The sequence below is a fragment of the Rhinatrema bivittatum genome, chromosome 6, assembly GCF_901001135.1.
Source record: "Rhinatrema bivittatum chromosome 6, aRhiBiv1.1, whole genome shotgun sequence".
Taxonomy (NCBI): Eukaryota; Metazoa; Chordata; class Amphibia; order Gymnophiona; family Rhinatrematidae; genus Rhinatrema; species Rhinatrema bivittatum.
Genome location: NC_042620.1, coordinates 93,350,265 through 93,377,656, shown reverse-complemented (window position 1 = coordinate 93,377,656; position 27,392 = coordinate 93,350,265). Strand labels below are relative to the sequence as shown.

General features: G+C 45.3%; 1 protein-coding gene across 2 annotated transcripts in view; it reads left to right on the top strand.

Moving 5' to 3' along the window:
- The window catches only part of IFIH1 (interferon induced with helicase C domain 1), a 143,082-nt gene that overhangs the window by 97,982 nt on the left and 17,708 nt on the right, over positions 1-27,392 (top strand). For both annotated transcript variants that reach the window (XM_029605608.1, XM_029605609.1), the window contains exons 9-12: positions 974-1,097; positions 3,985-4,203; positions 8,466-8,722; positions 9,087-9,236. In XM_029605608.1, the coding sequence (XP_029461468.1) occupies positions 974-1,097; positions 3,985-4,203; positions 8,466-8,722; positions 9,087-9,236 (750 nt within the window). The remainder of the gene's footprint in view (positions 1-973; positions 1,098-3,984; positions 4,204-8,465; positions 8,723-9,086; positions 9,237-27,392) is intronic.

The window sequence follows — 27,392 nt, the reverse complement described above, 5'->3', positions numbered from 1 at the left end:
GATAGCCTGAGAGTTGAGGCGATACCTGCTAACCACACATTCTTCTGGCATGCCCAGCAATGTGGTTCGTGAATGAAAGATGCGCTCCCTGCATCGCATGGCCAGCACTGCCATGGGCCAGGACGCTTGACCGGTGGGCCTAGTGGCTCTGGCTCTGGTGCTGGAACTTCCTTTGTCTGTTATGGTGCTTGTTGCTCCTGTTGCCATCATTGCTGCTGAGCAGCCCGAAGCAGCAAGTATCCCACTGTAAATAAATTTGCCCCAAACATAGTAGCTTTAGGAAGACAGGCAGGTAAGAAAAGGTGTTTTTATTGGCTCAGGAGGGTTTGGTAGGTGTGTCTGTTAGGACGCATTTTATCCTGTGTGATAATAGCTGCAATAATAGCTGTGATCCACGATAACTGCCACTGTCACGCGATAACGTTTTTGTCCCTCTACCCCAAAAGAAATGGTGTTGTTATTTCAGACATTAAATCCCTTGTTATTGTGCATTAAATAGCCGCAAATTGTGCTAGGAGACCCTAATTTGCATTAACTCCTCCCATTTGCATACTCAAAATAAATTGCATGCTACCTTGCATTTAGTTATTTAGGTGCCTACATTTAGGAGCTCATCTTTTTTTGAATATCAGCCTCAGGATATTTCTGTCTATTTAAATTTTAAAGAAATATAACTAATTATATAAATGCCTTCAAAAAATGAGTCTTTGGACCTCTTTTATAAATGTTTTCCCTACAGCCACAAAACAAGAGAAACCATTTACAAATCAAGTCATTTCTTTGAAAGATGTATGCAAATCAGTGTAAAACCACAAATTAGTATGAAAGTAAATGAGTCTTCTTTGCATTTACTCTGATTGCATTTCTGAAAATATTTTTTAAGGAAAAAAAAATTAAGTGTGCAAAGTATGAGTTTGCAAAAATAGTCCTTCATCTGTATTACTCCATGGTATGATTTATTAATGTTTTTCAGAATCCATTTGGAGAAAGAATTACCAAGATTATGACAGATATTCAAAGTTATTGTCAGTTTTATCCAAATGCGGAATTTGGTACCCAGTCCTACGAGCAATGGGCAGTTCAAAAGGAGAAGTCAGGTAAAGTTTATAATGAAATTGCACAGCTGGTTTTAACTTACTTTATACTTCAAAACTATATGTCCGAAAGGAATGGAGGCTTTGATTTTCAAAATAATGTCGAATACCTGGCTTTATGTGTGTAAATGGCTGGACTGAAATAGCCCATGGCTGAATGCATGTAAAAGTGCATTCAGCCATGAGCTATACATGGGCTACACATGTACTGTTACTCAAACTGAGCAGAGGCGCTCCTGGGTGTGGGAGAAGAGAAGTCAGCATTTACGCACATACTTTATTTTAAAAACTATGCACATAAGTGTACACATTCAAGTTACACTCTCTGATTGGAGGTGTAACTTCACACGAGTGAATGTGTGTGAGTTCTCTGCCAATTACTCATATATTTTCAAAGTGAACTGACACATTTGCTTTGAAAATACTAGGTAAAGTTTCCTATATGATGTAGAGGCAGACTTTACTACTATGTAGCTGTTTAAAAATTACCCTCGAATCCGTGTGTCTGTGTAGATATCTATCTATATGATGAGTTCTCGGTGAATATTTTATCAATATTTATGCATATCTCTATGCACATGCACCCATTGGGGGCTTCATTCATGCATTTGTCTTGGCTACTTGGACAAGGGTATCACTGGCACTGAGGTAGGGTTTCAGTCAGATAGGAATTTCAGAGAGAAAGGCAGGGGATTGCAGACATGGGGGCAGGAAGGGTTTTAATTTGATTTGGGCCTTGGGGAGAGACATAGGGGATCATTGGTACAGGAGAAGGCTTTTCTATTAGACTGGAGCTTTTGGGAGAGAGACATGGATTGTAGAAATCCCTGTCCAACCAAGGCTTCAGAGAGAGAGAGAGAGGTGGGGAAGGGGGAGATCAACTAACATGAGAGATCAACCTCCTAACTGCAGTGCAGCTCATTAAAGATAATTCAAATTGTGTTTATCACCAGGATTTGCATTAACCTCTAGTAATACATAAACTTAACCAAACCTCTCAGAGCTGTAGTTAAAGTCTGTGCATTATCCTCTGGGGGCCTAATGAAAAGATCGATGTGAGCCACAATCATCCCCACAAATTCCACCCGATCCCCATCACCCAGAGTGAGGAGGCAGTCCCTTCAGGCTGACTCTCCCTTGTCTTATCAATCAAGCACCCTGCCTCCCCAGCTCAAAAGAACCCTCTGATTCCTCTCCCTCTTCCATAGGAGGACATTGCCACCTATCTCATCTGTCGGTATCCAATAAGTGATAGGGCAGGAGAGACCAGACCGCCCACTTACTCTAGCCATCTCCACCATGTAGAATGGTTCTGCCCAACCTTGCTTCAATCACATAAGGTCAGCCAGTGCCATTTTGTGTGATGGAGCCAGTGAGTGCATTAAGGAAGCCTACTGTCTCTTGGCCTCATCACTTATTAGATGCCATCAGATTAGGTAATGTGGGGGACCTCCTGGGAGGGAATGAATGGGTCTAGGGGTATGGTTCATTTGGCCTAGGGGATCTTGATTGAGACTTGGGGGTCGCTGCATAATTAGAGGAAGAAATGAGGAGGAGAAGGGATGGTGATTACGATCTACATCAGGCTTTGCATTAACCCCAGAAGGCTAATATAAATGTCTCATATCTGTGGCTATGCATTGGCATTATTTCCCCGCAAAACTCCAGGTTTGATACTCTTTAGTACCTCAGACATTTAGAGGTAACTTTTAAAGGGATGTCGGTGGATACAATAGTGTGTTTTACATGCAGAAATTGCCTTTTACAAAATTGCCCACACATATGACTTGTTTGCACATACATTTACCCAGACTAAGAAGAGGCATTCCTAGGAGTAGAGCTGGGGAGTGGTTTGTACTTATGGCCATACTGTTGGATTTTAAAAAGTGTGTGCATAAATATTCACAAAAGATTTGTGTGGATGTTTTAACAGATGTAGCTTTTGCACATAGATTGGTGGGATAATTTTCAAAGCAGATTTAGGCACATGGGGTAGATTTTAAAAGCCCTGCGCACGTAAATCCTGGATTTACGCATGCAGGGCACTTGCACGCCTATTTTGCATAGGCCGCCGGCACGCGCGAAGCCCCGGGACGCGCGTAATCCCAGGGCTTTGCTTGGGGGGTATGTCATGGGGTGTGTTGGGGGCGGCGCGGCGTTCGGGGGCGTGTCTGGGGGCATGGTGGCGGTCCGTGGGAGGGGCCTGAGGCATGACAGCGGTCCGGGGGCGGGGCCGAGTGCTCCGGCACAGCAGCCTGTGCCGGGGCAGGGAGCCGGCGACGCGCGCAAGTTTTGCCTGCCAGAGACAGGCGTAACTCAACGAAATAAGATAGGGGAGGGGGATTTAGTTAGGGCTGGGGGGTGGGTTAGATAGGGGAAGGGAGGGAAAGGTGGGGGGGACAAAAAAAATAGTTCCCTCCAAGGCCACTCGGATTTCGGAGCGGCCTCGGAGGGAACGGAGGCAGGCTGCGCGGCTCAGCATGCGCAGGCTGCCAATTTTGCGCAGCCTTGCGCACGCCGACCTCTGATTTTTGTTTGCGCCAGTTGCGCGAATAAAAGTACGCGTGCGTGTACTTTTTAAAAATCTGACCCAGTATTCCTCTTTGAAAATTGGTGCAAGTTATGTGCATATTTCTCACTATTTTCTACACAATGTACTCCTAAATGTACTGTTTTCTGGGAAATATTCCCTTGGTGATATCAGCAATTATTGCAGGTTGTTAACTATTTTTTATGAGACTGAGTACTTGGGTCCCTTAGCCAACTAAAATCTAGCCAGCAGAGCCAAGCACTCAGAGTTTTGAAAATAGACTCCAATATATCTGTGTGTGTGTATATATACACACACGCACACACACAGAGATACTATATATATTTGTTTTTTTTTCAGCTGCAAAAGAAGGAAATCGCAGAGAGCGTGTTTGTGCTGAGCACCTAAAAAAGTACAACGATGCACTACAAATTAATGATACCATTCGAATGATTGATGCCTACAATTACCTAAAAAATTTTTACAATGAGGAAAAAAACAAGAAAAATCAGTTGTGTCTGGCAAATGAAAACTCAATCCTGAATGAAACAGATTCATTTCTAATAGAACTGTTCTATGGTAAGAATCTACTGGCTATGTCTCATCACTTAATATATTTAGTAAATGATCAATGAACAGAAATGATATACAGCATTTAGAGCAGGGGTGACCAACTCCGGACCTCATGAACCAAAAACAAGCCTAATTTTCAGGATATCCATAGTGAACATGTATGAGAGATTTTATTTATTTATTTATTTATTTATACATTCTTATATGCCACAGCTTCCAATCCCATTGTCCAATCATAGAGATGAAATAACTTATTTATTATCAAACTATCTTTATGCTAATATTTAAATCAAGAGAACAACGTCATCAGAACTTAGTACAAGTCTTTTTTAATCTACTGTCTCTCACCACGCAATGGGCCACAAACCGTATCAGCCGTTTGTTCAGCACTTCACTGTAATCATTTGACGTTGTCTCACACAACTCACCCACAAATTTATTTAATCCATTTAAAAACCAATTTTCCTAAACTCGGAAAAACTTTTTTACTTTATTTTATTATCAATTGTTCTCTATAAAAAAATATACTTAGCTCCCACTGTAGCGTTTCAAATACTGCCCGACATGGACCATGTTTCGGCTGTCACCAGCCTTCGTCAGGGGATACCTCGTAATAACATTTCCTTGAGACGCCTCAGTTGTTCAGATATTAATCTATGTTAACCATGAAGTCTTTAAATCTTTAAAGATAATGTTTCTATTTTCTTTATTTTCAATTTCTCTGTTTCAATTCTCAGCAACAATGTCTGGGAATAGTATAAATGAAACCAATAGTAGAACAATAACAACAAACATTAACAGTCCCACCACAGCATCTCTAGTGCAGGTAGTTTTGCCATGAAAATTGATGTGCCTACTTTTTAAAATCAAAAAGTATGAGGGCAATTTTACACCTGTGCGCATAGGGCTTAAAGTATGTGAATAAAAAGTACTTTCAGATTTTAACCTGAACTTTCAAAGCGGACTTGTGTGCTTAAGCATTCTTTGAAAATTGGGGCTGTGAAAATTATTGCAGCGTATGTGCATAACATTGATTTTCAGAAGTAAAAGTGTAAATTTACATGCATACGCATTTACATTATTTCCCTGCCCCAGCTCCGGACCAAAACATCTCTCTCTTTATGCATGTAAAACTATACACATGAGACATGCACTTAGTTTTATGCGCACAACCGCCTGGGCAATTTTGTAAAGCCTATTTATGTGCATAAAGCCAAACTTTAGACATGTAAATACTTTTGAAAATTCAGCCCTATGGGCCTGATGTTCAAAAGCATTTAAATGCTTAAAAAATTGGTTTTATATGTATATATGCAATTTACCCATATAAGTGGACTTTTGAAAATTGCTACAATATGTCATTGAATTGTTCATGATTTTACCATGTAAGTGCACTTTACACAGGTAAATGGTTTTTGAAAATTGCTACAATAGTAGTTCCATTTACACATGTAAATCCTTTGAAAGTTGCTGTCATGGGGTAATTTTCAAAACAGGTGCACAGGCGCACATGTACGCATGTATGTGGGTACATGGCCAGATACGCGGCAATTTTATAACTTGTGGGCAAGTTACAAAATAGCCCTGGTGCACATATGCGTGCACCTAATTTTACAGCTGTGTGCGCACAGCTGCGTAATGTCTGCTTTAAGTCGTGCAAGTGAGGGAATGTTATAACAGTTGCATGTTCACATCATGACCAGTTTCACCAGTTCGTCCACCAGTTTATCCAATGTTCAGCTAGATCCTCTGAACTCCCCCAGACCCCTCAAACACTTCACACATGCCTGGAACTAGTTTTATTGAGACTTATACCTCCTCCACAGCAGAAGTAACTGTACGCTCAAATACACCTGGGTGTGCACCCAGACATGTACTTACCTGCACATGCCACACCCACATTTTCCCCCTTTTTTCCCCCAATGCAAGATATATATACACACATCAGGACTTGCACACGTATGAAGGCGGCTTTTAAAATCGGATGGATGCGTGTATGTGCTACATCTCCCAGTTTTGGCGTGTGCCCAGCTTTTAAAATTCACCTTTTATGTGTGTAAATGTAAACCCTGCCTGGAACAGCTTTCCCAAATGTAGATAAAAGTGCTCATGCAAGTCTTATGGATGCACTTTTACCTACATGGACATGAATTTTCTTAAAGGAGTTATCTATGGGTAAAGCACTGCTTGATCCTTGGAAATACCTTTTCAAATTACTCTTTATAAGGATAACTTTCAAAGGGACATCTGCAGATAAAACTGTGTTTTAGGTAAATAAATAGCCTTTTACAAAAATGGAGATAATTTTTCAAACGTATTAATTAACGTGTGTGAATGAACTCCACATAGAAATGGGCTTTGGAGAATTGCTACTTTTATACATGTAACTCCTTTGAAAAGTCATTCCTTCGTAGGTAAACTTATGTGTGTATGTCATGTTCGCACATACGTTTACCAGGACTGACCACAGACATTCCTAGGGGTGAGGTTGGGAAGGGGTTTGAACTGATGTGTACTTTTGAATTTTAAAAACTATGCAATGTAAATTTTCAGAGAAAATTTCTGCACACTTTTTAGCAGGTGTGTGTTGAAAAGGTTTTCTGTGTGGATGTATAAGTGTAAGTCCACTTTGAAAATTGGTGTAATTTGTACATGTATGTATATATTTTCTGACCAACCTGCATGTGATATTACAAAATTAACTTCCAAGAGGGTAAATTTCAAAGCCATTTAAGCCATAAAACCTGATTGTATGCACATACATGGCTGTTCTAAAATTGACCCACTCTGAGTGCACACAAAAGCACGTATGTAACTCAGTTTCATGCATACTATTACACACCTGAGGAGAAGCATTCTAGGAGGAAGGGTTTGGACATTTTGAATTTAAAATGTATGCGCCTAAATGTAAATCCCTAAATTACGCCCTTAGAAGAGGAAGTGTAACTTTATGCGAGTGAATATGGCCAATTGCCTGAGTATATTTAAAACAAAGTTGCAAGCTTGCTTTGAAAATACTTAATAAAGTTTGCATGTTTGATTATACATGTAGACTTTACTGTTATGTCAACCATGTTATTTATTTATTTAAAAAGACTTTGGCAGCGGGTTACTAGTAATGACAAAGAGAATATAAAAACAAATCAGGAATAACAAAATGCTAATAGTGCACTGAAGCCTGTACACAGCCCAAGTCATTGAGACTGAACTAATCAAAGCCTTTATAGCTGAGGTAATGATGATAGACTGGAAAGAGCTAGTTAGGCCTCAGAAAAATTAGGACTTGCTGAGGTCTATATATGCCTGGTTGAATAGATCGTATTTCAATGTTTTCTTAAAATCTTTAGCTTTAGGTAAAGATCTGATCTGCAGTAGGATGGAATTCCAAAAAGTAGGACCTGCAATAGAGAAGGCCCACTCACGGGTTACTGCCAAAAAGTGAGTCTGGGAGGGGGGCACTTCAAACAGGTATTAGATTGTTGATCTTAAGGTTCATGAGGGGACATAGAAATGAAGAATTGAGTATAACCAGGGGCTGCTGACATTGTGTATCAAGTTATGTATTGTGGATAATATTTTATATAAGGACCGCCATTGGACTGGTAGTCAGTGCAGGAAGTACAAGATTGGAGTGATATGATCACATGGTTTTGTGTTCGTGAGCAATCGAGCTGTGGAATTTTGAGCCAGCTGAAGGGACTTAATTGTGGATTGTGGGAGGCCAACATATAAGGAGTTACAGTAGTCAATTTCGGTAAGAACCAAAGATTGGAGAACAGTCCTAAAGTCATCAGGTTCATGCAGAGGTTTGATATGTCTAAGAAAATGGAGCTTATAGTAAGATGTTTGTAAGACTCACTTGACATTTGATTTCATGTCAAGCTTGGTGTCAAAAATGACTCCAAGGTTTCCAGGCAGTATGTGAAAGGAAAATATATTGGACATGTTGGGAAAGGCAGGATTACCTAGAATTATTATCTCAGTCTTTCATGGATTCAGGCCAAACTTATTGTGAGATAACCAAGAATTAATAGAAGGTAAACAGAGCGGTGGATTGTCAATTCTGCTGAATCAGGAAATAAAACTGATTATCATCGGTGTGAAGATGGTAAGAAAGTCCTAAAGTGGAAAGAAGAATGAAAATGGATGTAAAGATATATTAAACAATGTTTTAAAATTACTATCTAAATAACTAAATAAATATGTATGCTACCATTTGTGGAGCAAGTATTTCTAAAATATTGGTTGTCTGTACACATATTTTATAGAGAGCAAGAAAAAGCTGAAAGATTTGGCTGCAAATCCTAAGTTTGAAAACGAGAAGTTGGCAAAACTTAGAAGAACCATATTGGAGGAGTTTACAAAGAATGAGAAAGCCAGGGGAATTATCTTCACAAAGACTCGACAAAGTGCAGCTGCCCTCTTACAGTGGATCATTGACAATGACAAATTTGAGGACGTGGGTGTTAGGGCTCATTACCTGATTGGGGCAGGCCATAACAGTGAATTTAAACCAATGACTCAGGTACAGAATAGTGATCAAATATAATCATGGTTAACATTTGTTTAATTTTTACAGTTCTTTTGTGGACTTTGATTTGGTTGCTGCTGTTGATACAGTATCTTGTCCAGCACTTTTATTTTGTATTAAGCCTTTTTACAGTTGATTAGTTGCAAGATACTAGAATGACCATATTTCTTTATACAGTACAATTATTATTATTATTAGATGAATGTTATTGGGTTGAATAGCTCTTTTGGGATTCTATTCAAAAATATTTTCCTTTAGACAAGAGAATAAAACATTGCTATAAAAGGCAATGTTTATAGGGACAGTTAAAGAAATAATATTAAACAGTGTATCTGAATTATAACATTGCTTGTTACAGAATGAGCAGAAAGAAGTTATCAATAAATTCAGTGCTGGGAAGCTAAATCTGCTGATTGCAACTACTGTAGCTGAAGAAGGCCTAGATATCAAAGAATGTAATATTGTTATTCGTTATGGTCTTGTCACTAATGAAATAGCTATGGTACAGGTAGGTGGAATTATCTTTTACCTATTCTGTAGTTTCAAAAATAAAATTCATCTTTGCATTTGGTAAAGGAAATTATATCACATTTTTAGTCTGATTTCACACTCATCTCCTTCCTTCATAGTTACACAATGTTAGTATAAGGAATTAATCATGTGGTTTATAAAAAAAAACAAACAGTAGCAGCGTAATACATGAAAAAATACTTTCCTATTAAAGGTTTTATAGCACAACAAAAAGTGGATTATGAAAAACATTAATTTCCTAGCGTGTAGCAGATGGACTCAAAACGAATGGGTATAGTGTGCTCCTGATAGCAGTTGGAGACAGAGTCAGATTTCAATCTGACGTCAGCCCTAGTACTTATACCCCTGCAGGAAGCTCTGCTCTTCAGTATTTCTCTGTCTCCATAGCAGCTCAGGACTCTATACACGCTTGCACAGCGTTAGAGTATTCTAACCAAAGAAATCCAAGACAAAGAAGAAATCATACCTTTACAAACAAGCCCTGCTCTCCTGCAGTGTTACCTACGGGTCCCTCCCCCAGTTGAGAATTCCTGAGGTGATTTCCACGATCCCTCAGAGATAGGCCTCAGTCCGGCAGCCGGTCCCCGGTGTGGACTTAGCTCCCGACAACGGGTGCGGCTGAAAGGCAGCGGGTGCAACTTCAAGCGCGGCGGTGAAGGTACCTTTCCCTCTCCCCCCGCAGCCGGAGTCCGCCCGGAATGAGACTGGGAAACGCCAAGACAAGGTAAGGAAGAAAACTTCCTAAAAGTCTCCGGTCTCCGAGGCTCGAAGAGTTGCACAGATCGCCAGCCGGCGTCAGTGCTACCGGGTTGATCAGCACTATCCGGGCTAGACCCTGGTCCGATACGAGGGTCCTCCCACGTGGAGACCCTCCGAGGTGGGCGCCATATTGCTCGCATGGTCACCGTTGACATTTTCGCTTGATCACTGCCCTGTCCGCCAATTCGATCCATGCGCACAGAGGCGAGCCGTGCGCACAAAATCACTTGTGCGCACACCGGCGCACGCATAAGTGCCGTGCGCACAGCAACGAGCACGAGGGCGCTGGGCACACAGCCACAAGCTCAACTGTGCCGGGCGCATAAGTAAACCCCGTGCACACACCGGCGCGCGCATCTTATTGAGCGAGCATCTGACCTACACGCACAACTTCGGCCCACCTGGAGCACATAACTAAGCCTCCCAGTGTACACTTGAACGCACAATCCGGAGGTTTCTGCATTCCTACGCGCACAAACCATGGCTCCACCAGACAAGAAGCTCAAAGCTCAGGTCCTCTGCCCAGCATGCCACATTAGAGCTGCGCAGCACGAAGAGACCACGGCCCTGTGTCTACAGTGCGAGGAGGCTCTAGGTGAACCGGGTCAAGTTCCTCCCCAGCTGGTACTGGGATCCAGATCAACAGACAGTACCCCCAGCAGGAGCCTCCTTCAAACGGGGCTACCCGGGGATGCAGCGCCTCTCAATTTAGACCCAGCATCTTTCTCCTGGGTAGAATTCTTCAAAGGCCTCCATACCTTTGTCCACATGCAACCGGCACCTCTGATGACACAACCACAGCCTCCCCCAGAGGACCCTAACATCCCAGGACCTTCTAAACCCAGAGAAGTGCCTCTACCGCTCAAAAGCCCCAACATTACATAAGAACATAAGAAATTGCCTTGCTGGGTCAGACCAAGGGTCCATCAAGCCCAGCATCCTGTTTCCAACAGAGGCCAAACCAGACCACAAGAACCTGGCAATTATCCAAACACTAAGAAGATCCCATGCTACTGATGCAATTAATAGCAGTGACTATTCCCTAAGTAAACTTGATTAATAGCCGTTAATGGACTTCTCCAAGAACTTATCCAAACCTTTTTTGAACCCAGGTACACTAACTGCACTAACCACATCCTCTGGCAACAAATTCCAGAGCTTTATTGTGCTTTAAGTGAAAAAGAATTTTCTCTGATTAGTCTTAAATGTGCTACTTGCTAACTTCATGGAATGCCCCCTAGTCCTTCTATTATTCGAAAGTGTAAATAACCGAGTCACATCTACTCATTCAAGACCGCTCATGATCTTAAAGACCTCTATCATATCCCCCCTCAGCCATCTCTTCTCCAAGCTGAACAGCCCTAACCTCTTCAACCTTTCCTCATAGGGGAGCTGTTCCATCCTCCTTATCATTTTTGTTGCCCTTCTCTGTACCTTCTCCATTGCAACTATATTTCTCACAGGACAAGCAGGATGGTTGTCCTCACAAATGGGTGACATCGAGGATGGAGCCCACCACGGAAAACTTCTGTCAAAGTTTAAACAGAACTTTGACTGGCCCCTACTGGGCATGCCCAGCAAGGCACTGACCCTGCAGCCAGCAGGGGTCTCCCTTCAGTCTTCTTTTTTCCGCGCAGCAGTTGCCACGCGGTGAAAGGAGCTCTCTAACCACGTTCCTGACAGGAATTTGGAAGTTAATTTCCTAAGAAAATTTGCCCCTCAGGGGTCTCCCTTCGACAAATTTTTAGTCGTCTTACGGAACCCGGTAAGTTTTTTGCCTTTTTCCATCGACTACCGTCGATTTTGGCCCTTGAGGCCTGTTGGCACTTACCGATCCCCAGCCTAAATTTTGGCTTCAGGCCATGGCAACGGGGTTCCGCCGTTGTCCGGATTGTACCCGGACTATGTCCATCACAGACCCCCACAGGGTTTGTGTAATGTGTTTGGGTAGTGAGCATGATGTCCTGACTTGCACCAAATGTGCCTTAATGACACCCAAGGGTCGCAAAGCCAGGATGGAGAAGATGGGGCTCCTCTTCCATGCACCCACCCCAACGCCATCGATAGCATCGATGTCATCGGAACCGGCACCGTCGAAGTTGTACCATCATCGTCAACCCTCCGGTGACCGTCCGCCATCGATCGCTTCTCGGCCTTCGACTCCCGTCCCTTCCCCGGATGGGCGAGGGGATCGGAAGGAAAGGCACCGCCATCGACGGCACAAGTCTCGGCCTGTCGAGGATCCACAGCCATCGACCTCTGCTCAAGCCGAGCCACCGACAAAGAAGCCGCGAACAGACCGGACACCCTCCACGTCTCGTTCGCCGCCATCGAGGAAACCCTCACCCTCCCGGGGTGCGGGGGCCGTGATCCCACCGGTTACGGTGGTCCCTCCGGCCCTGCCTCAGCCTCCCTCTCCCGTCGAGCCGGGTATGGTTACCCCTGGTCTCCGGGCAGAACTGGACCGGCTGGTCCAGGAGGCCATCGAGAAAGCGATGAAGAAATTGCAACCTCCATCGGCACCGTCTCCGGCACCGGTTCCAGTGCCGCCCCCGACACCGGCATCGGCTTCGCCACCGAGGAGGGAACCGACCACCGAGCCGTTGATACAAGTGCTAGCACCGCTACTGAGCCGCATGGAGGCGCTCATGACGGCCCTTCCATCGGTGATTCCAGTACCATCGACAACACCACCGTCTCCGACTGGATTTTCATCGGCAGGAGAAACACCGTTCCGGATTCCCCATTCCGGGGTGGTTCCATCGGTGCCTTCTGGTATATCTCCACCGATATATCCTTCGGTTCCATCCATTCCACGCCAGGCACCGATTCCATCGGCAGCACCGTAGCCATCGATGCCATTTCTGGTTCCACCTACGGCACCGATTCCACCTCGGTTTCCATCGATGCCTTCAGAGCCTCAGCCAGGTCCATCAGGGCTACAAGCCCCACTTGATCCCTACGATACCTGGGGTGATGATGATGATACATCTTCTGACACAGATTTGCCTTCGCCACCATCTCCTACAGAGAGTAGAAAAAGATCTCCTCCTGAGGATCTATCTTTCATTAATTTTGTGAAAGAGATGTCAGAAGTTGTACCTTTTCAACTACAATCTGAAGCTGATGACAGACACCAGATGATGGAACTCCTTCAATTTCTGGATGCTCCAAAAATCATCGCTTCCATCCCTATACACCAGGTGTTTTTGGATCTGCTCAAGAAAAACTGGGAATCTCCTTCATCAGTGTCCCCAGTTAACAAAAAAGCTGACTCCACCTACCTTGTCCAGTCAGCACCAGGTTTCCAAAAACCTCAACTGGATCATCGCTCTGTTGTGGTTGAGTCCGCGCAGAAGAAGGCCAAGCGTCTTAAGCCACACTCTTCTACCCCACCTACCAGGGACAACAAGTTCCTAGATAGTGTTGGACGGAAAGTCTATCATGGAGCTATGTTGATTTCACGCATAGCTTCATATCAACTTTACATGACTCAGTACAACAGAGCCATCCTTAAGCAGATGCAAGACTATGCTGACACGTTGCCAGACCAATACCAACCGCAGCTTCAAGCCCTTCTTCACAAGGGATTTGAGGCAGGGAAGCACGAGATTAGGACTGCCTACGACATATTCGATGCTTCCACAAAAGTTTCAGCCACAGCCATCTCAGCCAGACGTTGGGCTTGGTTAAAATCATCCAACCTTCGCCCAGAGGTTCAGGATCGTCTTGCTGATTTACCCTGCTTAGGCGATAATTTGTTTGGAGAACAAATTCAGCAGATTGTGGCGGAGTTAAAAGACCACCATGAGATGTTGAAACAACTCTCATCTGTCCCACCTGAGCTGACCTCCAAGCAACCGCAAAAGAAAGACTCTAAGAAGTCATTCTTTCGACCACGCCGTTATTACCCTCCATCGGCCAGGCCTCGTCCAGCTCGATCCTCTACTAGGCCTCAGCCGCGTCAGCCTAGGAAACAAAGGCCTACTGTAGCCCCTCCTCCTGGGCCTGCGGCTGGCCTTTGACTCCCCTGTAGGGAACACATGCCAAACCCCTCTTCCGGACATCCCTGTAGGAGGTCGACTGTACCATTTTCTACAACCTTGGTTGCAGATCACCTCAGATCAGTGGGTGCTAACAATTATCGCACAGGGTTACCACCTCAACTTCATAACTCTTCCGGCAGACTCCCCGCCTCTTCAAGCGTGGAGTCTATCCACCCATTTGGCTCAATTACAACAGGAAGTATCCCTTCTTCTGCAATCAAATGCTATAGAACCCGTTCCTCCCTCTCAACGAGGCAAGGGATTCTATTCCAGATACTTCCTAATACCAAAGAAATCAGGGGGACTACGTCCCATTTTGGACCTTCGAGCCCTCAACAAATACCTTCAAAAAGAGAAGTTCAAAATGGTAACCCTAGGCGTGCTGCTCCCTCTGCTACAAAGAGGGGATTGGCTGTGCTCTCTCGACCTCAAGGACGCTTATACCCACATTGCGATCACACAATCCCATCGCAAATATCTGCGGTTTCTAGTAGGCCACGACCATTATCAATACCGTGTCCTCCCTTTCGGTCTAGCTTCTGCCCCACGAGTCTTTACCAAATGTCTCGTAGTGGTAGCAGCATTCCTAAGGAAGGAAGGTGTCCACGTCTACCCATACCTGGACGATTGGCTAATCAGGGCCTCCACCCAACAGATAGCTCAATCCTCCCTAAAATTGACAATTCAAACACTCCTTTCCTTAGGGTTTCTCGTCAATTACGAGAAATCTTGCTTAGTCCCGTCTCAAACCTTATCCTTCATTGGGGCAGACTTGGACACCTTACAGGCAAAGGCTTACCTTCCTCTTCAGAGGGTCCACACCCTAATGTCCCTGGCTCGCCAGCTCCAGTCTCAGAACACTGCCACGGCTCGCCAGTTCCTCATTCTCCTAGGGCACATGGCATCCTCGGTTCAAGTCACTCCCATGACCCGACTAGCCATGAGAGTAACACAATGGACTCTACGACACCAATGGATTCAAGCTTTTCAGCCTCTGTCCTCCATAGTCACAGTCACACAAGCGCTGCGCCTATCCTTAACCTGGTGGACGACTCAGGTCAACCTCCTTCAGGGCTTACCTTTTCTTCCACCGGATCCGCAAGTAATCCTAACCACCGACGCTTCTCACATCGGTTGGGGAGCCCATGTGGACGACTTTCAAACCCAAGGGTTATGGTCCAAAGAGGAAGCCGAACACCAGATCAATTTCCTGGAACTTCGAGCAATCCGCTATGCGCTCCGCACTTTCAAAGATCATCTCTTTCATCAGATAATCTTAATCCAGACGGACAACCAAGTGGCCATGTGGTACATAAACAAGCAGGGAGGCACAGGCTCCTTCCTTCTGTGTCAGGAAGCTGCGCAGATCTGGGCGGAAGCCCTCTCCCACTCCATGTACCTCAGGGCCACTTACCTACCGGGAGTAGACAATGTATTGGCAGACCAGCTGAGCCGTGTCTTCCAACCACACGAGTGGTCACTCGATCCTCTGGTAGCGACCTCTCTGTTTCACAAGTGGGGTTCTCCCCGCATAGACCTCTTTGCGTCCCCTCAGAACCACAAAGTGGACGATTACTGCTCTCTCATTCGGAGCCAGCACTCTCGGCCGAGGGATGCATTCTCCCTCAAGTGGACAACCGGTCTGCTCTATGCATTCCCTCCACTCCCTCTTGTGTCAAAGACTCTCGTGAAGCTACGCCAGGACGGAGGAACCATGATCCTGATAGCACCTTACTGGCCACGCCAAGTATGGTTTCCAATACTCCAGGATCTCTCCATCCGCAGGCACATTCCTCTGGGAAAGGACCCGCATCTGCTCACTCAAAACGACGGATGCCTCCTCCATCCCAACCTCCAAGTCTTGTCCCTGACGGCATGGATGTTGAAAGGTTAGTCCTTCAGCCTTTCAACCTTTCAGATTCCGTTTCTCGGGTCCTGATAGCTTCACGAAAGCCTTCCACAAGAAAGTCTTACTCATACAAATGGAAAAGGTACACATCATGGTGCACTTCTCAATCCCTTGATCCCCTTTCCTGTCCAATCTCCAAATTCTTGGACTATTTATGGCATCTCTCTGAATCAGGTCTTAAAACCTCTTCTATCAGAATGCATGTCAGTGCGGTAGCCGCCTTCCATAAGGGTATTGGGGGTAATCCTATTTCAGTACAACCCCTAGTAACACGCTTTCTTAAGGGCTTGCTCCATCTAAAGCCGCCCTTGCGTCCTCCGGCCCCATCCTGGGACCTTAACCTGGTTCTTGGTCGTCTTATGAAACCTCCTTTCGAACCTCTGCACTCCTGTGACTTTAAATATCTCACTTGGAAAGTGTTATTCCTTTTGGCTATTACTTCAGCTCGCAGGGTTAGTGAATTACAGGCCCTAGTTACCTATCCGCCTTACACTAAGCTCCTGCAGGACCGCGCAGTACTCCGCACTCACCCTAAATTTTTACCTAAGGTAGTTTCTGAGTTTCATATCAATCAATCCATCATACTACCTATCTTTTTTCCCAGGCCCCACTCCAACTCTGGAGAGCAGACCCTGCATACCCTAGACTGTAAACGAGCTCTAGCTTTTTACCTAGACCGTACAGTTTCCCATAGGAAGAGCACTCAATTATTCGTCTCTTTCCATCCTAATAAGTTGGGACAACCTATGGGTAAGCAGGCTCTTTCTTCCTGGTTGGCGGACTGCATTTCTTTTTGCTATGAGCAAGCTGGCATTCCTTTTCAAGACCGTGTTAAAGCACACTCTGTGAGGGCCATGGCGACGTCAGTGGCACACCTTCGATCGGTACCGCTTCCTGACATCTGCAAAGCTGCAACCTGGAGTTCTCTCCATACCTTTGCAGCCCATTATTGTTTGGACAAGGCTGGAAGACAGGACTCCATCTTCGGCCAGTCTGTCTTGCGTAACCTTTTTCCAACCTGATGTACCAACACCCTTCCACCTACCCGGTTGGGTGCGGATGCCCTTTCCCAAATTTCTCCTCACTTATTGTGCCTGCTGCACACCGTTGGGTACATTTGGTGCAAGTCGGGACATCCTCAGCTCGGTACTCACCCATTTGTGAGGACAACCATCCTGCTTGTCCTGTGAGAAAGCAAATGTTGCTTACCTGATGTAACAGGTGTTCTCACAGGACAGCAGGATGTTAGTCCTCACGAAACCCGCCCGCCTCCCCGCGGTGTTGGGTTCGTTTTATTCTTACTTTCTAGGCACTGCCTGTAGCTTTGAAAATCAGACTGAAGGGAGACCCCTGCTGGCTGCAGGGTCAGTGCCTTGCTGGGCATGCCCAGTAGGGGCCAGTCAAAGTTCTGTTTAAACTTTGACAGAAGTTTTCCGTGGTGGGCTCCATCCTCGATGTCACCCATTTGTGAGGACAACCATCCTGCTGTCCTGTGAGAACACCTGTTACATCAGGTAAGCAACATTTGCTATTTTTTGAGATGCGGCGACCAGAATTGTACACAGTATTCAAGGTGTGGTCTCACCATGGAGCAATATAGAGGCATTATGACATTTTCCGTTTTATTAACCATTCCCTTCCTAATAATTGGGGACACGGACACCTCGGATGAAGATCAAGACTCCCTGGAGGAAGGGGAAATCCCTCCAGGAACGGAACCTTACCAACATGAGGCGGTTCTTTGCTAAAGATGAACTTTCAGACCTCATGGCGCACAGCTTGAAAGAGCTCGCTATCCCAGGCACAATGCCACACTGGAACCTAAGATGAACCCCCTCTTAGAGAGACTCCATCAGGCCTTCCGCCACTTCTCTTTGCTGCAAGCCATCCAACAACTGATTTGACCTGGAATAGGAGGCTCCGGAGGACACTTTCAAAGGGGGGCGGACCTTGGCAGCCATGTACTCCCTGGACCCCGCTACCAAAGATCTCCTGGTATTCCCCAAAGTGGATGCATGGTCTGCACGGTCTTAAAGTGCACTACCATCCCAGTCGAGGGAGGAGCGGCACTCAAGGATGCCCAGGACAGACGCCTGGAATCCATCCTCAAACAGTCATGCGACGTTTCAGCTATGTCACTTCAGATCGCGGCCTGCTGTGCCGTGGTGACACGCGCCTGCTTATGAAGGACCAGAAATGCCACCACACCCATTGAAGCACTAGAACCAGCAGTTTCGGGAGGCATTACCGAGGAGAGACCTCTCCGTCGAGAGGTATTTTGGCCGGGACTGTGTGTGGGCTCCTGCCCCTTCGGGGTCGGAGTTGGAGAGGAAAGTTTGGACTCTTTCACGTCCCGCCCCTCTGACATCATCAGCGGGGGACGGTTCCCTCTTTAAATTCCAGTGAGCTACGGTGCGCAGCCATCAATGCGCCCCTTCTGTAAAATTTCCTTTAATTTCTATGTATCTATATGGGCAGGAAGAGAAAAGTAAAGGTCTGGACTTCCTCTCCTGGGACATCAGTAAGGGGACCCATGGACCTACACGTTGCTAGAGGGGTAAGTTACCCTACTCGAAGTACAATTCCTGATATATCTTTTTCCTCTGGGTCCCCAGAAGCACAAGGGCCGCAGCAGTTGTCTCAACCTAATATGGCAGAGCTAAATCCTACAATCCAGTCTAATTCTTCAGGACCAAGAGATGTGGAGAAAACAAATGATGAACTGATAATGCTTCTATTAATGTAGGAATGTCTGAGGTGCAATTGGGGATGAGACCTCAAGAAATGGTCTCTGACCCTATAGTACCACAGAATATAACCTTGCGAGATGTATGGATAGCTCTAGATAATCTTCAGAAAATTATGTCAAATTCAATTGAGCAAAATAGAGTAACTGTTTTGGAATTTAAGAATGTAATGGAGAGTCATGATAGCCACTTGAAACAACTAGAAGAACAGGGGAAAACTTTGTCTACTCAGGTGGAGGTATTCAAGGAGGTAAACAATTTCTTTATAAAGGATGGTATAGTAATCCATAGAGAGATGGAAAATCTGGAAAATCAGAATCGTATTAGAAACTTAAGATTATTGAATTTTCCTGAAACCAGACTGATCTCTGCTATGGAATTACTAAAAAAATACTTGGTTGAGGTGCTAGCTATTTCATCAATTGATGAGGCATCTATTTTTAAGATATACTATATTCCAAAAACTAGAATAAGGACACAAGTGGGTCAAGAGGAAATGGACACTGTTCAACATTCTCCTAATTTAACTTCCTTCTTGGAAGCGTCACTCGATGACATTTCTCAGAGGTCAACTACTTTGGTCACCTTTTGCAGAGAGAGAGACAAGAATCAAGTCCTGCAAAAGTATTTTGTAAATAAAGAACTTAATTTTTGTGTACAAAGGGTTCAAATATTCCCTGATGTTGCCAGAGCAACACAAGTAAGGCGGAAACAGTTTTTGGTTTTAAAACCTAGAGTGTTGGCTTTAGGAGCAACATTCTACTTAAAATTCCCATGTAAATGCTCTGTCGTACATCAGAAGAATAAATTTATCTTTCAAGATCCATCCCACTTAGAGTCCTTTTTAATTGATAAAGAATTAGGTTGAGAATTATAACTGCAATAAATATAAAATCTCCTATTATCTGTAAGATTAGATTACAGTTTTTTTTCCTTCGAATATTTCTTTGTAAGATTCCTCCCATGATGTGGACTAGATATTGTTTGATTGTCTATGGTATAGAAGTTATTGTTTGAGGTTGTTATTCTTCCAAACAAAATATTTTCCTGAGAATTTTTACAATTGTTAAATTGTTGAAAAAACCTAATAAAGTATAAATATAAAAAAAAAGAACCAGCAGTATCATTCCTCACAGATGCGACCTCCGATCTGGTGTGCACCGCAGCCAGAGGCATTTCGTCCGTTGTGGCAGCCAGAAGACAACTCTGGCTCCAAAGCTGGTCAGCTGATGTGACGTCCAAGATGAGACTCACGAGAATGCCTTTTAAGGGAACCCTCCTGTTCGGAAGCGAACTGGAGAAGTTAGCTGACAAATGGGGCAAATCCCCAGTACCACGGCTACTGGAGGACAAGAACAAGAGAAGCCAGCGCCCCTCCCCCCCCCCCCCCCCCCCCCCCCCCAACATCTAAGGGCAGGGGATCACAGTGCTTCAAACCGTACATATCAAGCATCTCACCCCACAGGCAGGGGCCAGTCCTTTCGGAACAAACACAACAAAAGATATTAAGATATTAAGAAATTTAAAGCAGACTTAAAGACGTGGCTTTTTACATGTGCTTTTACAGAGGCATGACAAATAAATCAGCAAGTTTTATATTGTAATCTTTTTAGCTTATTGATCTTATCATTTTATGATTTTTATATTTGTATTTTACTCTAAGGATGTAATATTGTTTTAGAATAATTTAATGTTACCAACACTTTATGGTATTAATAGCTTTATGGTATTAATAGCTGAAACGTCGAATGACTGTTTGAGGATGGACACTATTGTATTTTCATTTTAATTGTACGCCATTGTGATGGTCTTATGACTGATGTAATGGTATAGAAAACCTAAATAAACTACAAACTATAAAAGGGGAGCCGGCACTGGTCCGTCCAGGCCCCAGCTGCACCCCACAATGAAGATCAGCCGACCCATCCACAGGAAGAAGCCATAGGGGGCAGGCTTGCCCTATTCTATCAAAGATGGGTCGAGATAACTTCGAACAAGTGGGTCCTAACCATCATTCGAGAGGGATATTATCTGGACTTCCACAAAATCCCTCCGGACAAGTTTGTGAAATCTCCCTGCCAGGATCCTTTCAAGAGGATGGCAATGGAATCCACACTGACCAAATTGCTTGACTTAAAGGCCATAACGCCAGTGCCCACGCAACAACAAAATACTGGGCACTATTCCATCTATTTATTTGTTCCCAAGAAAGAGGGTATGTTCTGGCCCATCCTTGACCTCAAGTCCGTCAACTGCCACCTGAGGGTCCCTCGCTTCCGCATGGAAACCCTACGCTCGGTCATAAAGGCGATACAGCCGGGAGAATTCCTTACATCCTTGGATCTGTCAGAAGCCTACCTGCACATCCTGGTCCATCATGAGCATCAGCGTTTCCTACGCTTTGCAATCCTGGACCACCACTACCAGTTCCGGGCACTACCCTTTGGGCACCCCGAACATTCACCAAAATCATGGTTGTGGTGGTGGCGACACTGAGGAAAGAAGGAATCCTCGTACACCCGTATCTAGACGATTGGCTGATCAGGGCAAAATCCCCAGAGGAAAGTCATCAGGCGACCACCAGAGTCAAAACTCTACTGGAGAACCTCGGGTGGGTGGTCAACACAAACAAGAGCTGTCTGCAGCCCTCCCAATTTCTGGAATACCTGGGAGTCCGGTTCGACATCATACAAGGTCATTCTGACTCCTACAAGGAGAACAAAACTGATGAACCAATTGCAAAACCTGTTAAGCAGTCTTCCCCCCCCCCAAGGTGAGGGACTACCTCCAAGTCTGTCTCATGACATCCACACTGGAAGTGGTTCCATGGGCAAGAGCTCACATGCGAACCCTGCAGCGTTCCCTACTGTCACGATGGAATCTGATGTCCCAGAACTACTCCATTCGCCTCCAGCTCCCAGAGGAAGTTCGAACCCAGCTACAATGGTGGCTACAAGAAGACCATCTCAGCAAGGGAGTAAGGCTATCCCTGCTGATCTGGATCCTGCTCACCACAGATGCGAGCCTACCAGGGTGGGAAGCCCACTGCCATGAACTGACCGCCCAGGGGCAATGGGACAAGGAAGAGTCGGGATGGAACATCAACCGACTGGAAGCACAGGCAGTCAGGCTAGCCTGCCTATGGTTCAGGTACAGACTCCGGGGCGAATCGGTCAGAGTCATGTCAGACATCAGAGTCATGACATCAGAGTCATGCCTACATCAACCGCCAGGGAGGAACCAGGAGCTAACAGGTGTCCCTGGAAATAGACCCCCTAATGGCTTGGGCGGAATCAAACCTACAAGAGATCTCAGCTGCCCACATCGCAGGAAAAGACAATGTCACTGCGGATTACCTCAGCAGAGAAAGTCTAGACCCAGGGGAATGGAGGCTGTCGGCCACAGCCTTCCAGTTGATAGTAAACCGCTGGGGAACACCAGCCATGGGCCTCCTGGCAACCCGGTCCAACGCCCAAGTTACCAATTTCTTCAGCCGCAGACGGGAACCACAATCCCAAGGGATTGATGCCCTCGTCCAGGCCTAGCCACAGGAAATCCTGCTATACGCCTTCCCTCCGTGGCCGCTACTGGGCGGGATCATCAAGATAGAACACCACAAGGGACCAGGACTTCTAGTGGCCCCGGACTGGCCAAGAAGGCCGTGGTATGCAAACATGCGAAGACTACTGACAGGGAGCCCTCTCCCTCTACCTCCACACAGGGATCTGCTCCAACAAGGCCCGATTCTCCACGAAGACCCAACTCTATTCTCTCTTACGGTCTGGCCATTGAGAGGACATGCCTGAAGAAGAGCGGATACTCGGGGGCGGTGATTGACACTCTGCTCCGAGCTCACAAGTTTTCCACATCTCTAACCTACATACGAATATGGAGAATATTCGAAGCCTGGTGTGAAGACCGCGACATGCTGCCGCAGACAGTCAAAATTCCCACAATTCTGAAATTCCTGCAGAACAGCTTACAGAAAGGGGTTTGTCTCTCAACTCCATCAAGGTGCAGGTGGCCGTATTGGCCTGCTACAGAGCCAAGGTGGAGGGCGGCAGCCTAGCCTCTCACCTGGACATTTCCCGCTTCCTGAAAGGGGTCAAACAGGTCTGACCACCCCTAAAGTGGCCAGTACCTTTATGGAATCTCAATCTAGTCCTAGACTTCCTAACAGGAGCCTCCTTCAGACCCACCCGCAGTCTGTCCCTCCGACTACTAACATTGATGTCTGTATTTCTAGTGGCAGTCTGATTGGCCCATCGTATCTCCAAGCTTCAAGCACTGTCCTGTCAGGAACCGTTCCTCAGGTTCACATCGGGATCCCTATAGCTAGGCATGGTCCCCTCTTTCCTCCCAAAAGTGGTTTCTCACTTCCATCTAAACCAAACCATCTCACTGCCATCGCCAAACGAGCATAAGAATTTTGCCGCCTTCACCATCTTAACGTCGGCAGAATCCTAGTCTGTTACCTGGAAAGGTTGGAATCCGTACGAAAGACGGACCAACTATTCGTCCTTCACAGCGGGAAGAAACAGGGGGAAGTGGCCTCACGGGCAACCATAGCCCACTGGATCAAGGAAGTTATCAAGGTGGCCTACGTAGAGGCAGGCAAGCCTCCACCTCTACAAGTCAAGGCCCATTCCACTAGAGCTCAAGCAGTGTCCTGGGCGGAAACCAAGATGCTGTCACCCGCTGAGGTCTGTCGGGCGCCGTCATGGTCCTCCATTCACTCCTTCTCTAGGCTCTACCGCCTGGATGTTCAGGCTCGGGAGGACACAGCATTTGCAAGGGCAATACTAAGTGGGCCAAGGGCAGCCTCCCACCCAGTTCGGGAGTAGCTTTTGTACATTCCATTGGTCCTGAGTCCATCTGCTACACGCTAGGAAATGGAGAAATTACTTACTTGATAATTTTGTTTTCCTTATTGTAGACAGATGGACTCAGCATCCCGCCCACGGCTGCCGACAAACACGGAAACCTCGGGTGGCAGTCCCCGAGAGCAAGACAAACGTGGGTAAGCCAAGCTTCCCTCTAAGACACCCAGACCTACCGGGTGTTGGCGTTTCTCGGTTGAGGGCACTGGCGGTCTCCAGTTATAACCACATCAACCAGTTCAAGTTAATCACGTTAATCAAGTTATTCAGTCACACATATATCCACAATTGCTTTTCGAAGAGAATACTGAAGAGCAGAGCTTCCTGCAGGGGTATATGTACTAGGGCTGACGTGACTCCGTCTCCAACTGCTATTAGGAGCACACTATACCCATTGGTCCTGAGTCCATCTTTCTACACTACGGAAAATGAAATTATCAGGTAAGTAATTTCTCCAGTGACAAGCACTATTGTATGCAGCCACATATATTTAAACTGTAAATACCCAAAACTAAATTATGTGTCACAAAAAATAATTTAGTAATCAGTCTTTCATATGATGAACGGTATCATAATGAGGTACAAATAGATCTGTTATCTTATGCACTGTGCCCTATAGCCCTATAGTACAAGGGTAGGGTAAGCAACATTTTTGAAGTATGTGCCAAAATTTCATTTGGGGGCAGGCAACTCCTTGAGTGCCACAAGCTCCCCATCCCAGCAGCCTCATGGTCACCCTCAAACCCCCACCTTCCTCATGCTTACCCCCATTCCTAGTAGATTCACGCTTGCCCCCAGACCCCATGCTTAATCCAGATTCCGACCAGCCTCTTGCTTAGCCCTAGACCCCATGCTTACCTTCAGACTCCAACCACCACCATCAGCCTCCTGCTACCCCCAAATCTCCACCCCCACCAGCCTCACACTTACCCTCAGACTCCCATTTTCATCAGCCCCACATACACCTCCCCCCCCCCCCCCCCCCCATAATCTTGTCTCCCACAAACTCTTACTGGTAGCTGTCCTCTCTCTAGTCCTCTGTGGGCCTGGTCCCCTTGCAAACAGTAGCACTATCACTTCTCCAATGAGCAGCTTTAGGTCTTCATGCTGCCATCGCATTCACACTCCTGTCTCTTGGCCAACTGATCCTCCTTAATGGTGTCCCACAGATACTTCCACTGATTTTCACAATAATGCTGGCAGTAACCTACTTTCCCACATGTGGTACAGACTTAATCATCTGCGGCCCATGCAGTTCTTGGGTTCGCAACCTCCCTACCTGTTGGGCAGCGATCGTCACTGCCTTCTGCAATTGGACTTGCATGCTGAGGCTGTCTTCTCCTGGCTCCTCCTAATTGGCTCCTTGCTACCTCCATTTCTGCCTCCTCTTCATCAATCTCACAGGGCCACAACCGCAACATCTCAGGTGTGAGGCCAGGTACAAGACCTAGAGTCAGTGGTGGTTAACAGTGACAGCATGCTATATTGCTTTTCAGTGCTATGCGACTAAAAATGATTTTGCAAGTCACTCGTGACATGTATGCTATAGTATAATCATATATCATGCCACAAATGTCCTACCGTGGGAGATATCTTCAAAAGTTACTAAATTCAAAATAGAGATCCTCTGAATATGTTTTACAAAAAACTACTCCAAATAACTTATATCAGATACCACATCCCCTAAAAGTTTTCTTATCTTAGAGCCAAACCAATCAACTACTTGGTGGTTAATATGTTAGTTTCTGATTGGTGAAGTTATATTTAAACTCTCCTCTTAGTAGCCACTTCATATGAATTCAACCAATGTGCTGATAGTAAAAATATGCCCAGATGATGACAGAATTGATTAATGACAAGTATAAGCTAAGTATCCAATCAGAAGGTGAGCTTACAATCTGTCGAGGTACTGTTACTAAGCCAGTTATGAACAGGTGAATGTAAAAACCAAAACGAAAGATTATCCAGACTTCATATCACAAGAACATAGACCAACTGATCTCACTAGTCATCCCATGTCTTTAAATTGTAGATCCACTTTTGCTCAATGTAGCACAAACAGCGATCATAGTCACTGCATCAATAGGGCAGAGGCACTCATTCCACAGGAAGAATTGAGGCATTGCTGATCCTCCACTGTTTTGAACAACAACACACATTTTTACTATCTTATATTTATATCTCAAGAAGGCAGTGACTGTGATCATTGTTTGCTTCAGTGTGAGCAAACATAGGCAGAATGATTTGCATAGCATTTAGGAGCCTAACTTTGCGAATTGGGCTCCTAAACTGGCCCTTTTGAAAATTTTCTATGGCTGAGTGGTTACTTAAATTTAGGATCCTAAAAAGTGGGTGGTGGAGTTTAGGTGCTTAGCACTGATTTTCCTCATTAGGTACTTAACTTAAAATCCTAAATATAGGCAAATGAATAGCAGGCCTAAAGTTAGTTCCTTAAGGGCCCTATTTACTAAGCATTTCCCCCCATAGACACAAAAAGGGGAGAAAACCTTTAGGCATTACACAAAAAGGCAAAACCTTTAGGCATTACGTCCCTAAGTTAACCACTTATTATGAGTTGCAAACTTAAGGAGTCATTGCCATGTTAGGCATTTACCACGTGGCAAATGCCTTGCGGAAGCAATAGCATGTGGTATATTACCCCTGATAATGCAGGCATGATAATGAGCTGCTTTGCATGGAAATGCATGCAAAGCGGTTTATTACTAAAGAGTTTCATGTGAATAATATAATATAACTTGCCTGAAAAATTCCAAGCCAAGTTATTTTAATAAGTTATCAAAAACTCAGGAGTTGTAGCTAACTTTTTTTCCAGGAGCTTCGAGATGCTAATGCAGGACCTGATGCTCCCGGGGCTGTCAGTACAAGGGCCAGAGTGGCCTGAATGAACCCACCCCAACATGTGGGAACCCCCATGAGGTCTTGTGAAACCCCCATCCACCCCCCCCACCCCCCCAGCACTGCTCGTAGAAGTGGATCCAGTGGCCCGATTTCAAAACTACAAGAAATAAATGTGTGCAGTAAAGGTCCCTCCCTTTCTTTTTGAACTCTGCCTCTTTGTAAAAAAAAATTAGCTCTTTGGCCTCCGAATCCCCCATAGACATCCAGACACCCTCCAATAGGTACCCGAATCCCCCCCATATCCTAGCCCAACCCCTCGGCGGCATACCTTAACTATCCCTGATTGCCTAGTGGAGCCTGGTATGCCTCCTAGTCTCCAGGCCCTATGCCATCTGAATTAAAATGGTGCTAGCTGGCCGCATACCAACTTATGCTCCTAGTTCTAATAATCAGTTGTTCTGCTCATTACTTTATTTCATCACCTTAACTTTGGCCCCATTACCACCCACTTTTCAGATTCTAGATTTAGGGTCCTAAGTTTAAGCAGTCAACCCTAGTAAACTTTCAAAAGGGACAGTTTTAGGGAGCTAAACTCAAAAAGTTAGGTAACTAAAGCCTTTGAAAATTAACTCATCTTAAAATTTACTAGGGCTGAGTGCCTAAATGTAGGTGCCTAATTTCACTAAGAGCCTAAATTTAGGAGCTTAAAACATGGGTGGCTACAGGGTTAGAGTTAGGATGGGGAAATTAGTTACGTGATTAGCATTGATTTTTTAGCACTAGGGACCTAATTTATGATCCTAAATCTAGGCAAATGAATAGCAACCCTATATTTAGACACCTAGAGACAATATTCAATAGCATTTCACTGGATAGCGAGTGAGTTATTTGGCTAACTGCCAGCCTTTCAATATCTTGGGTACTTATTTTCCT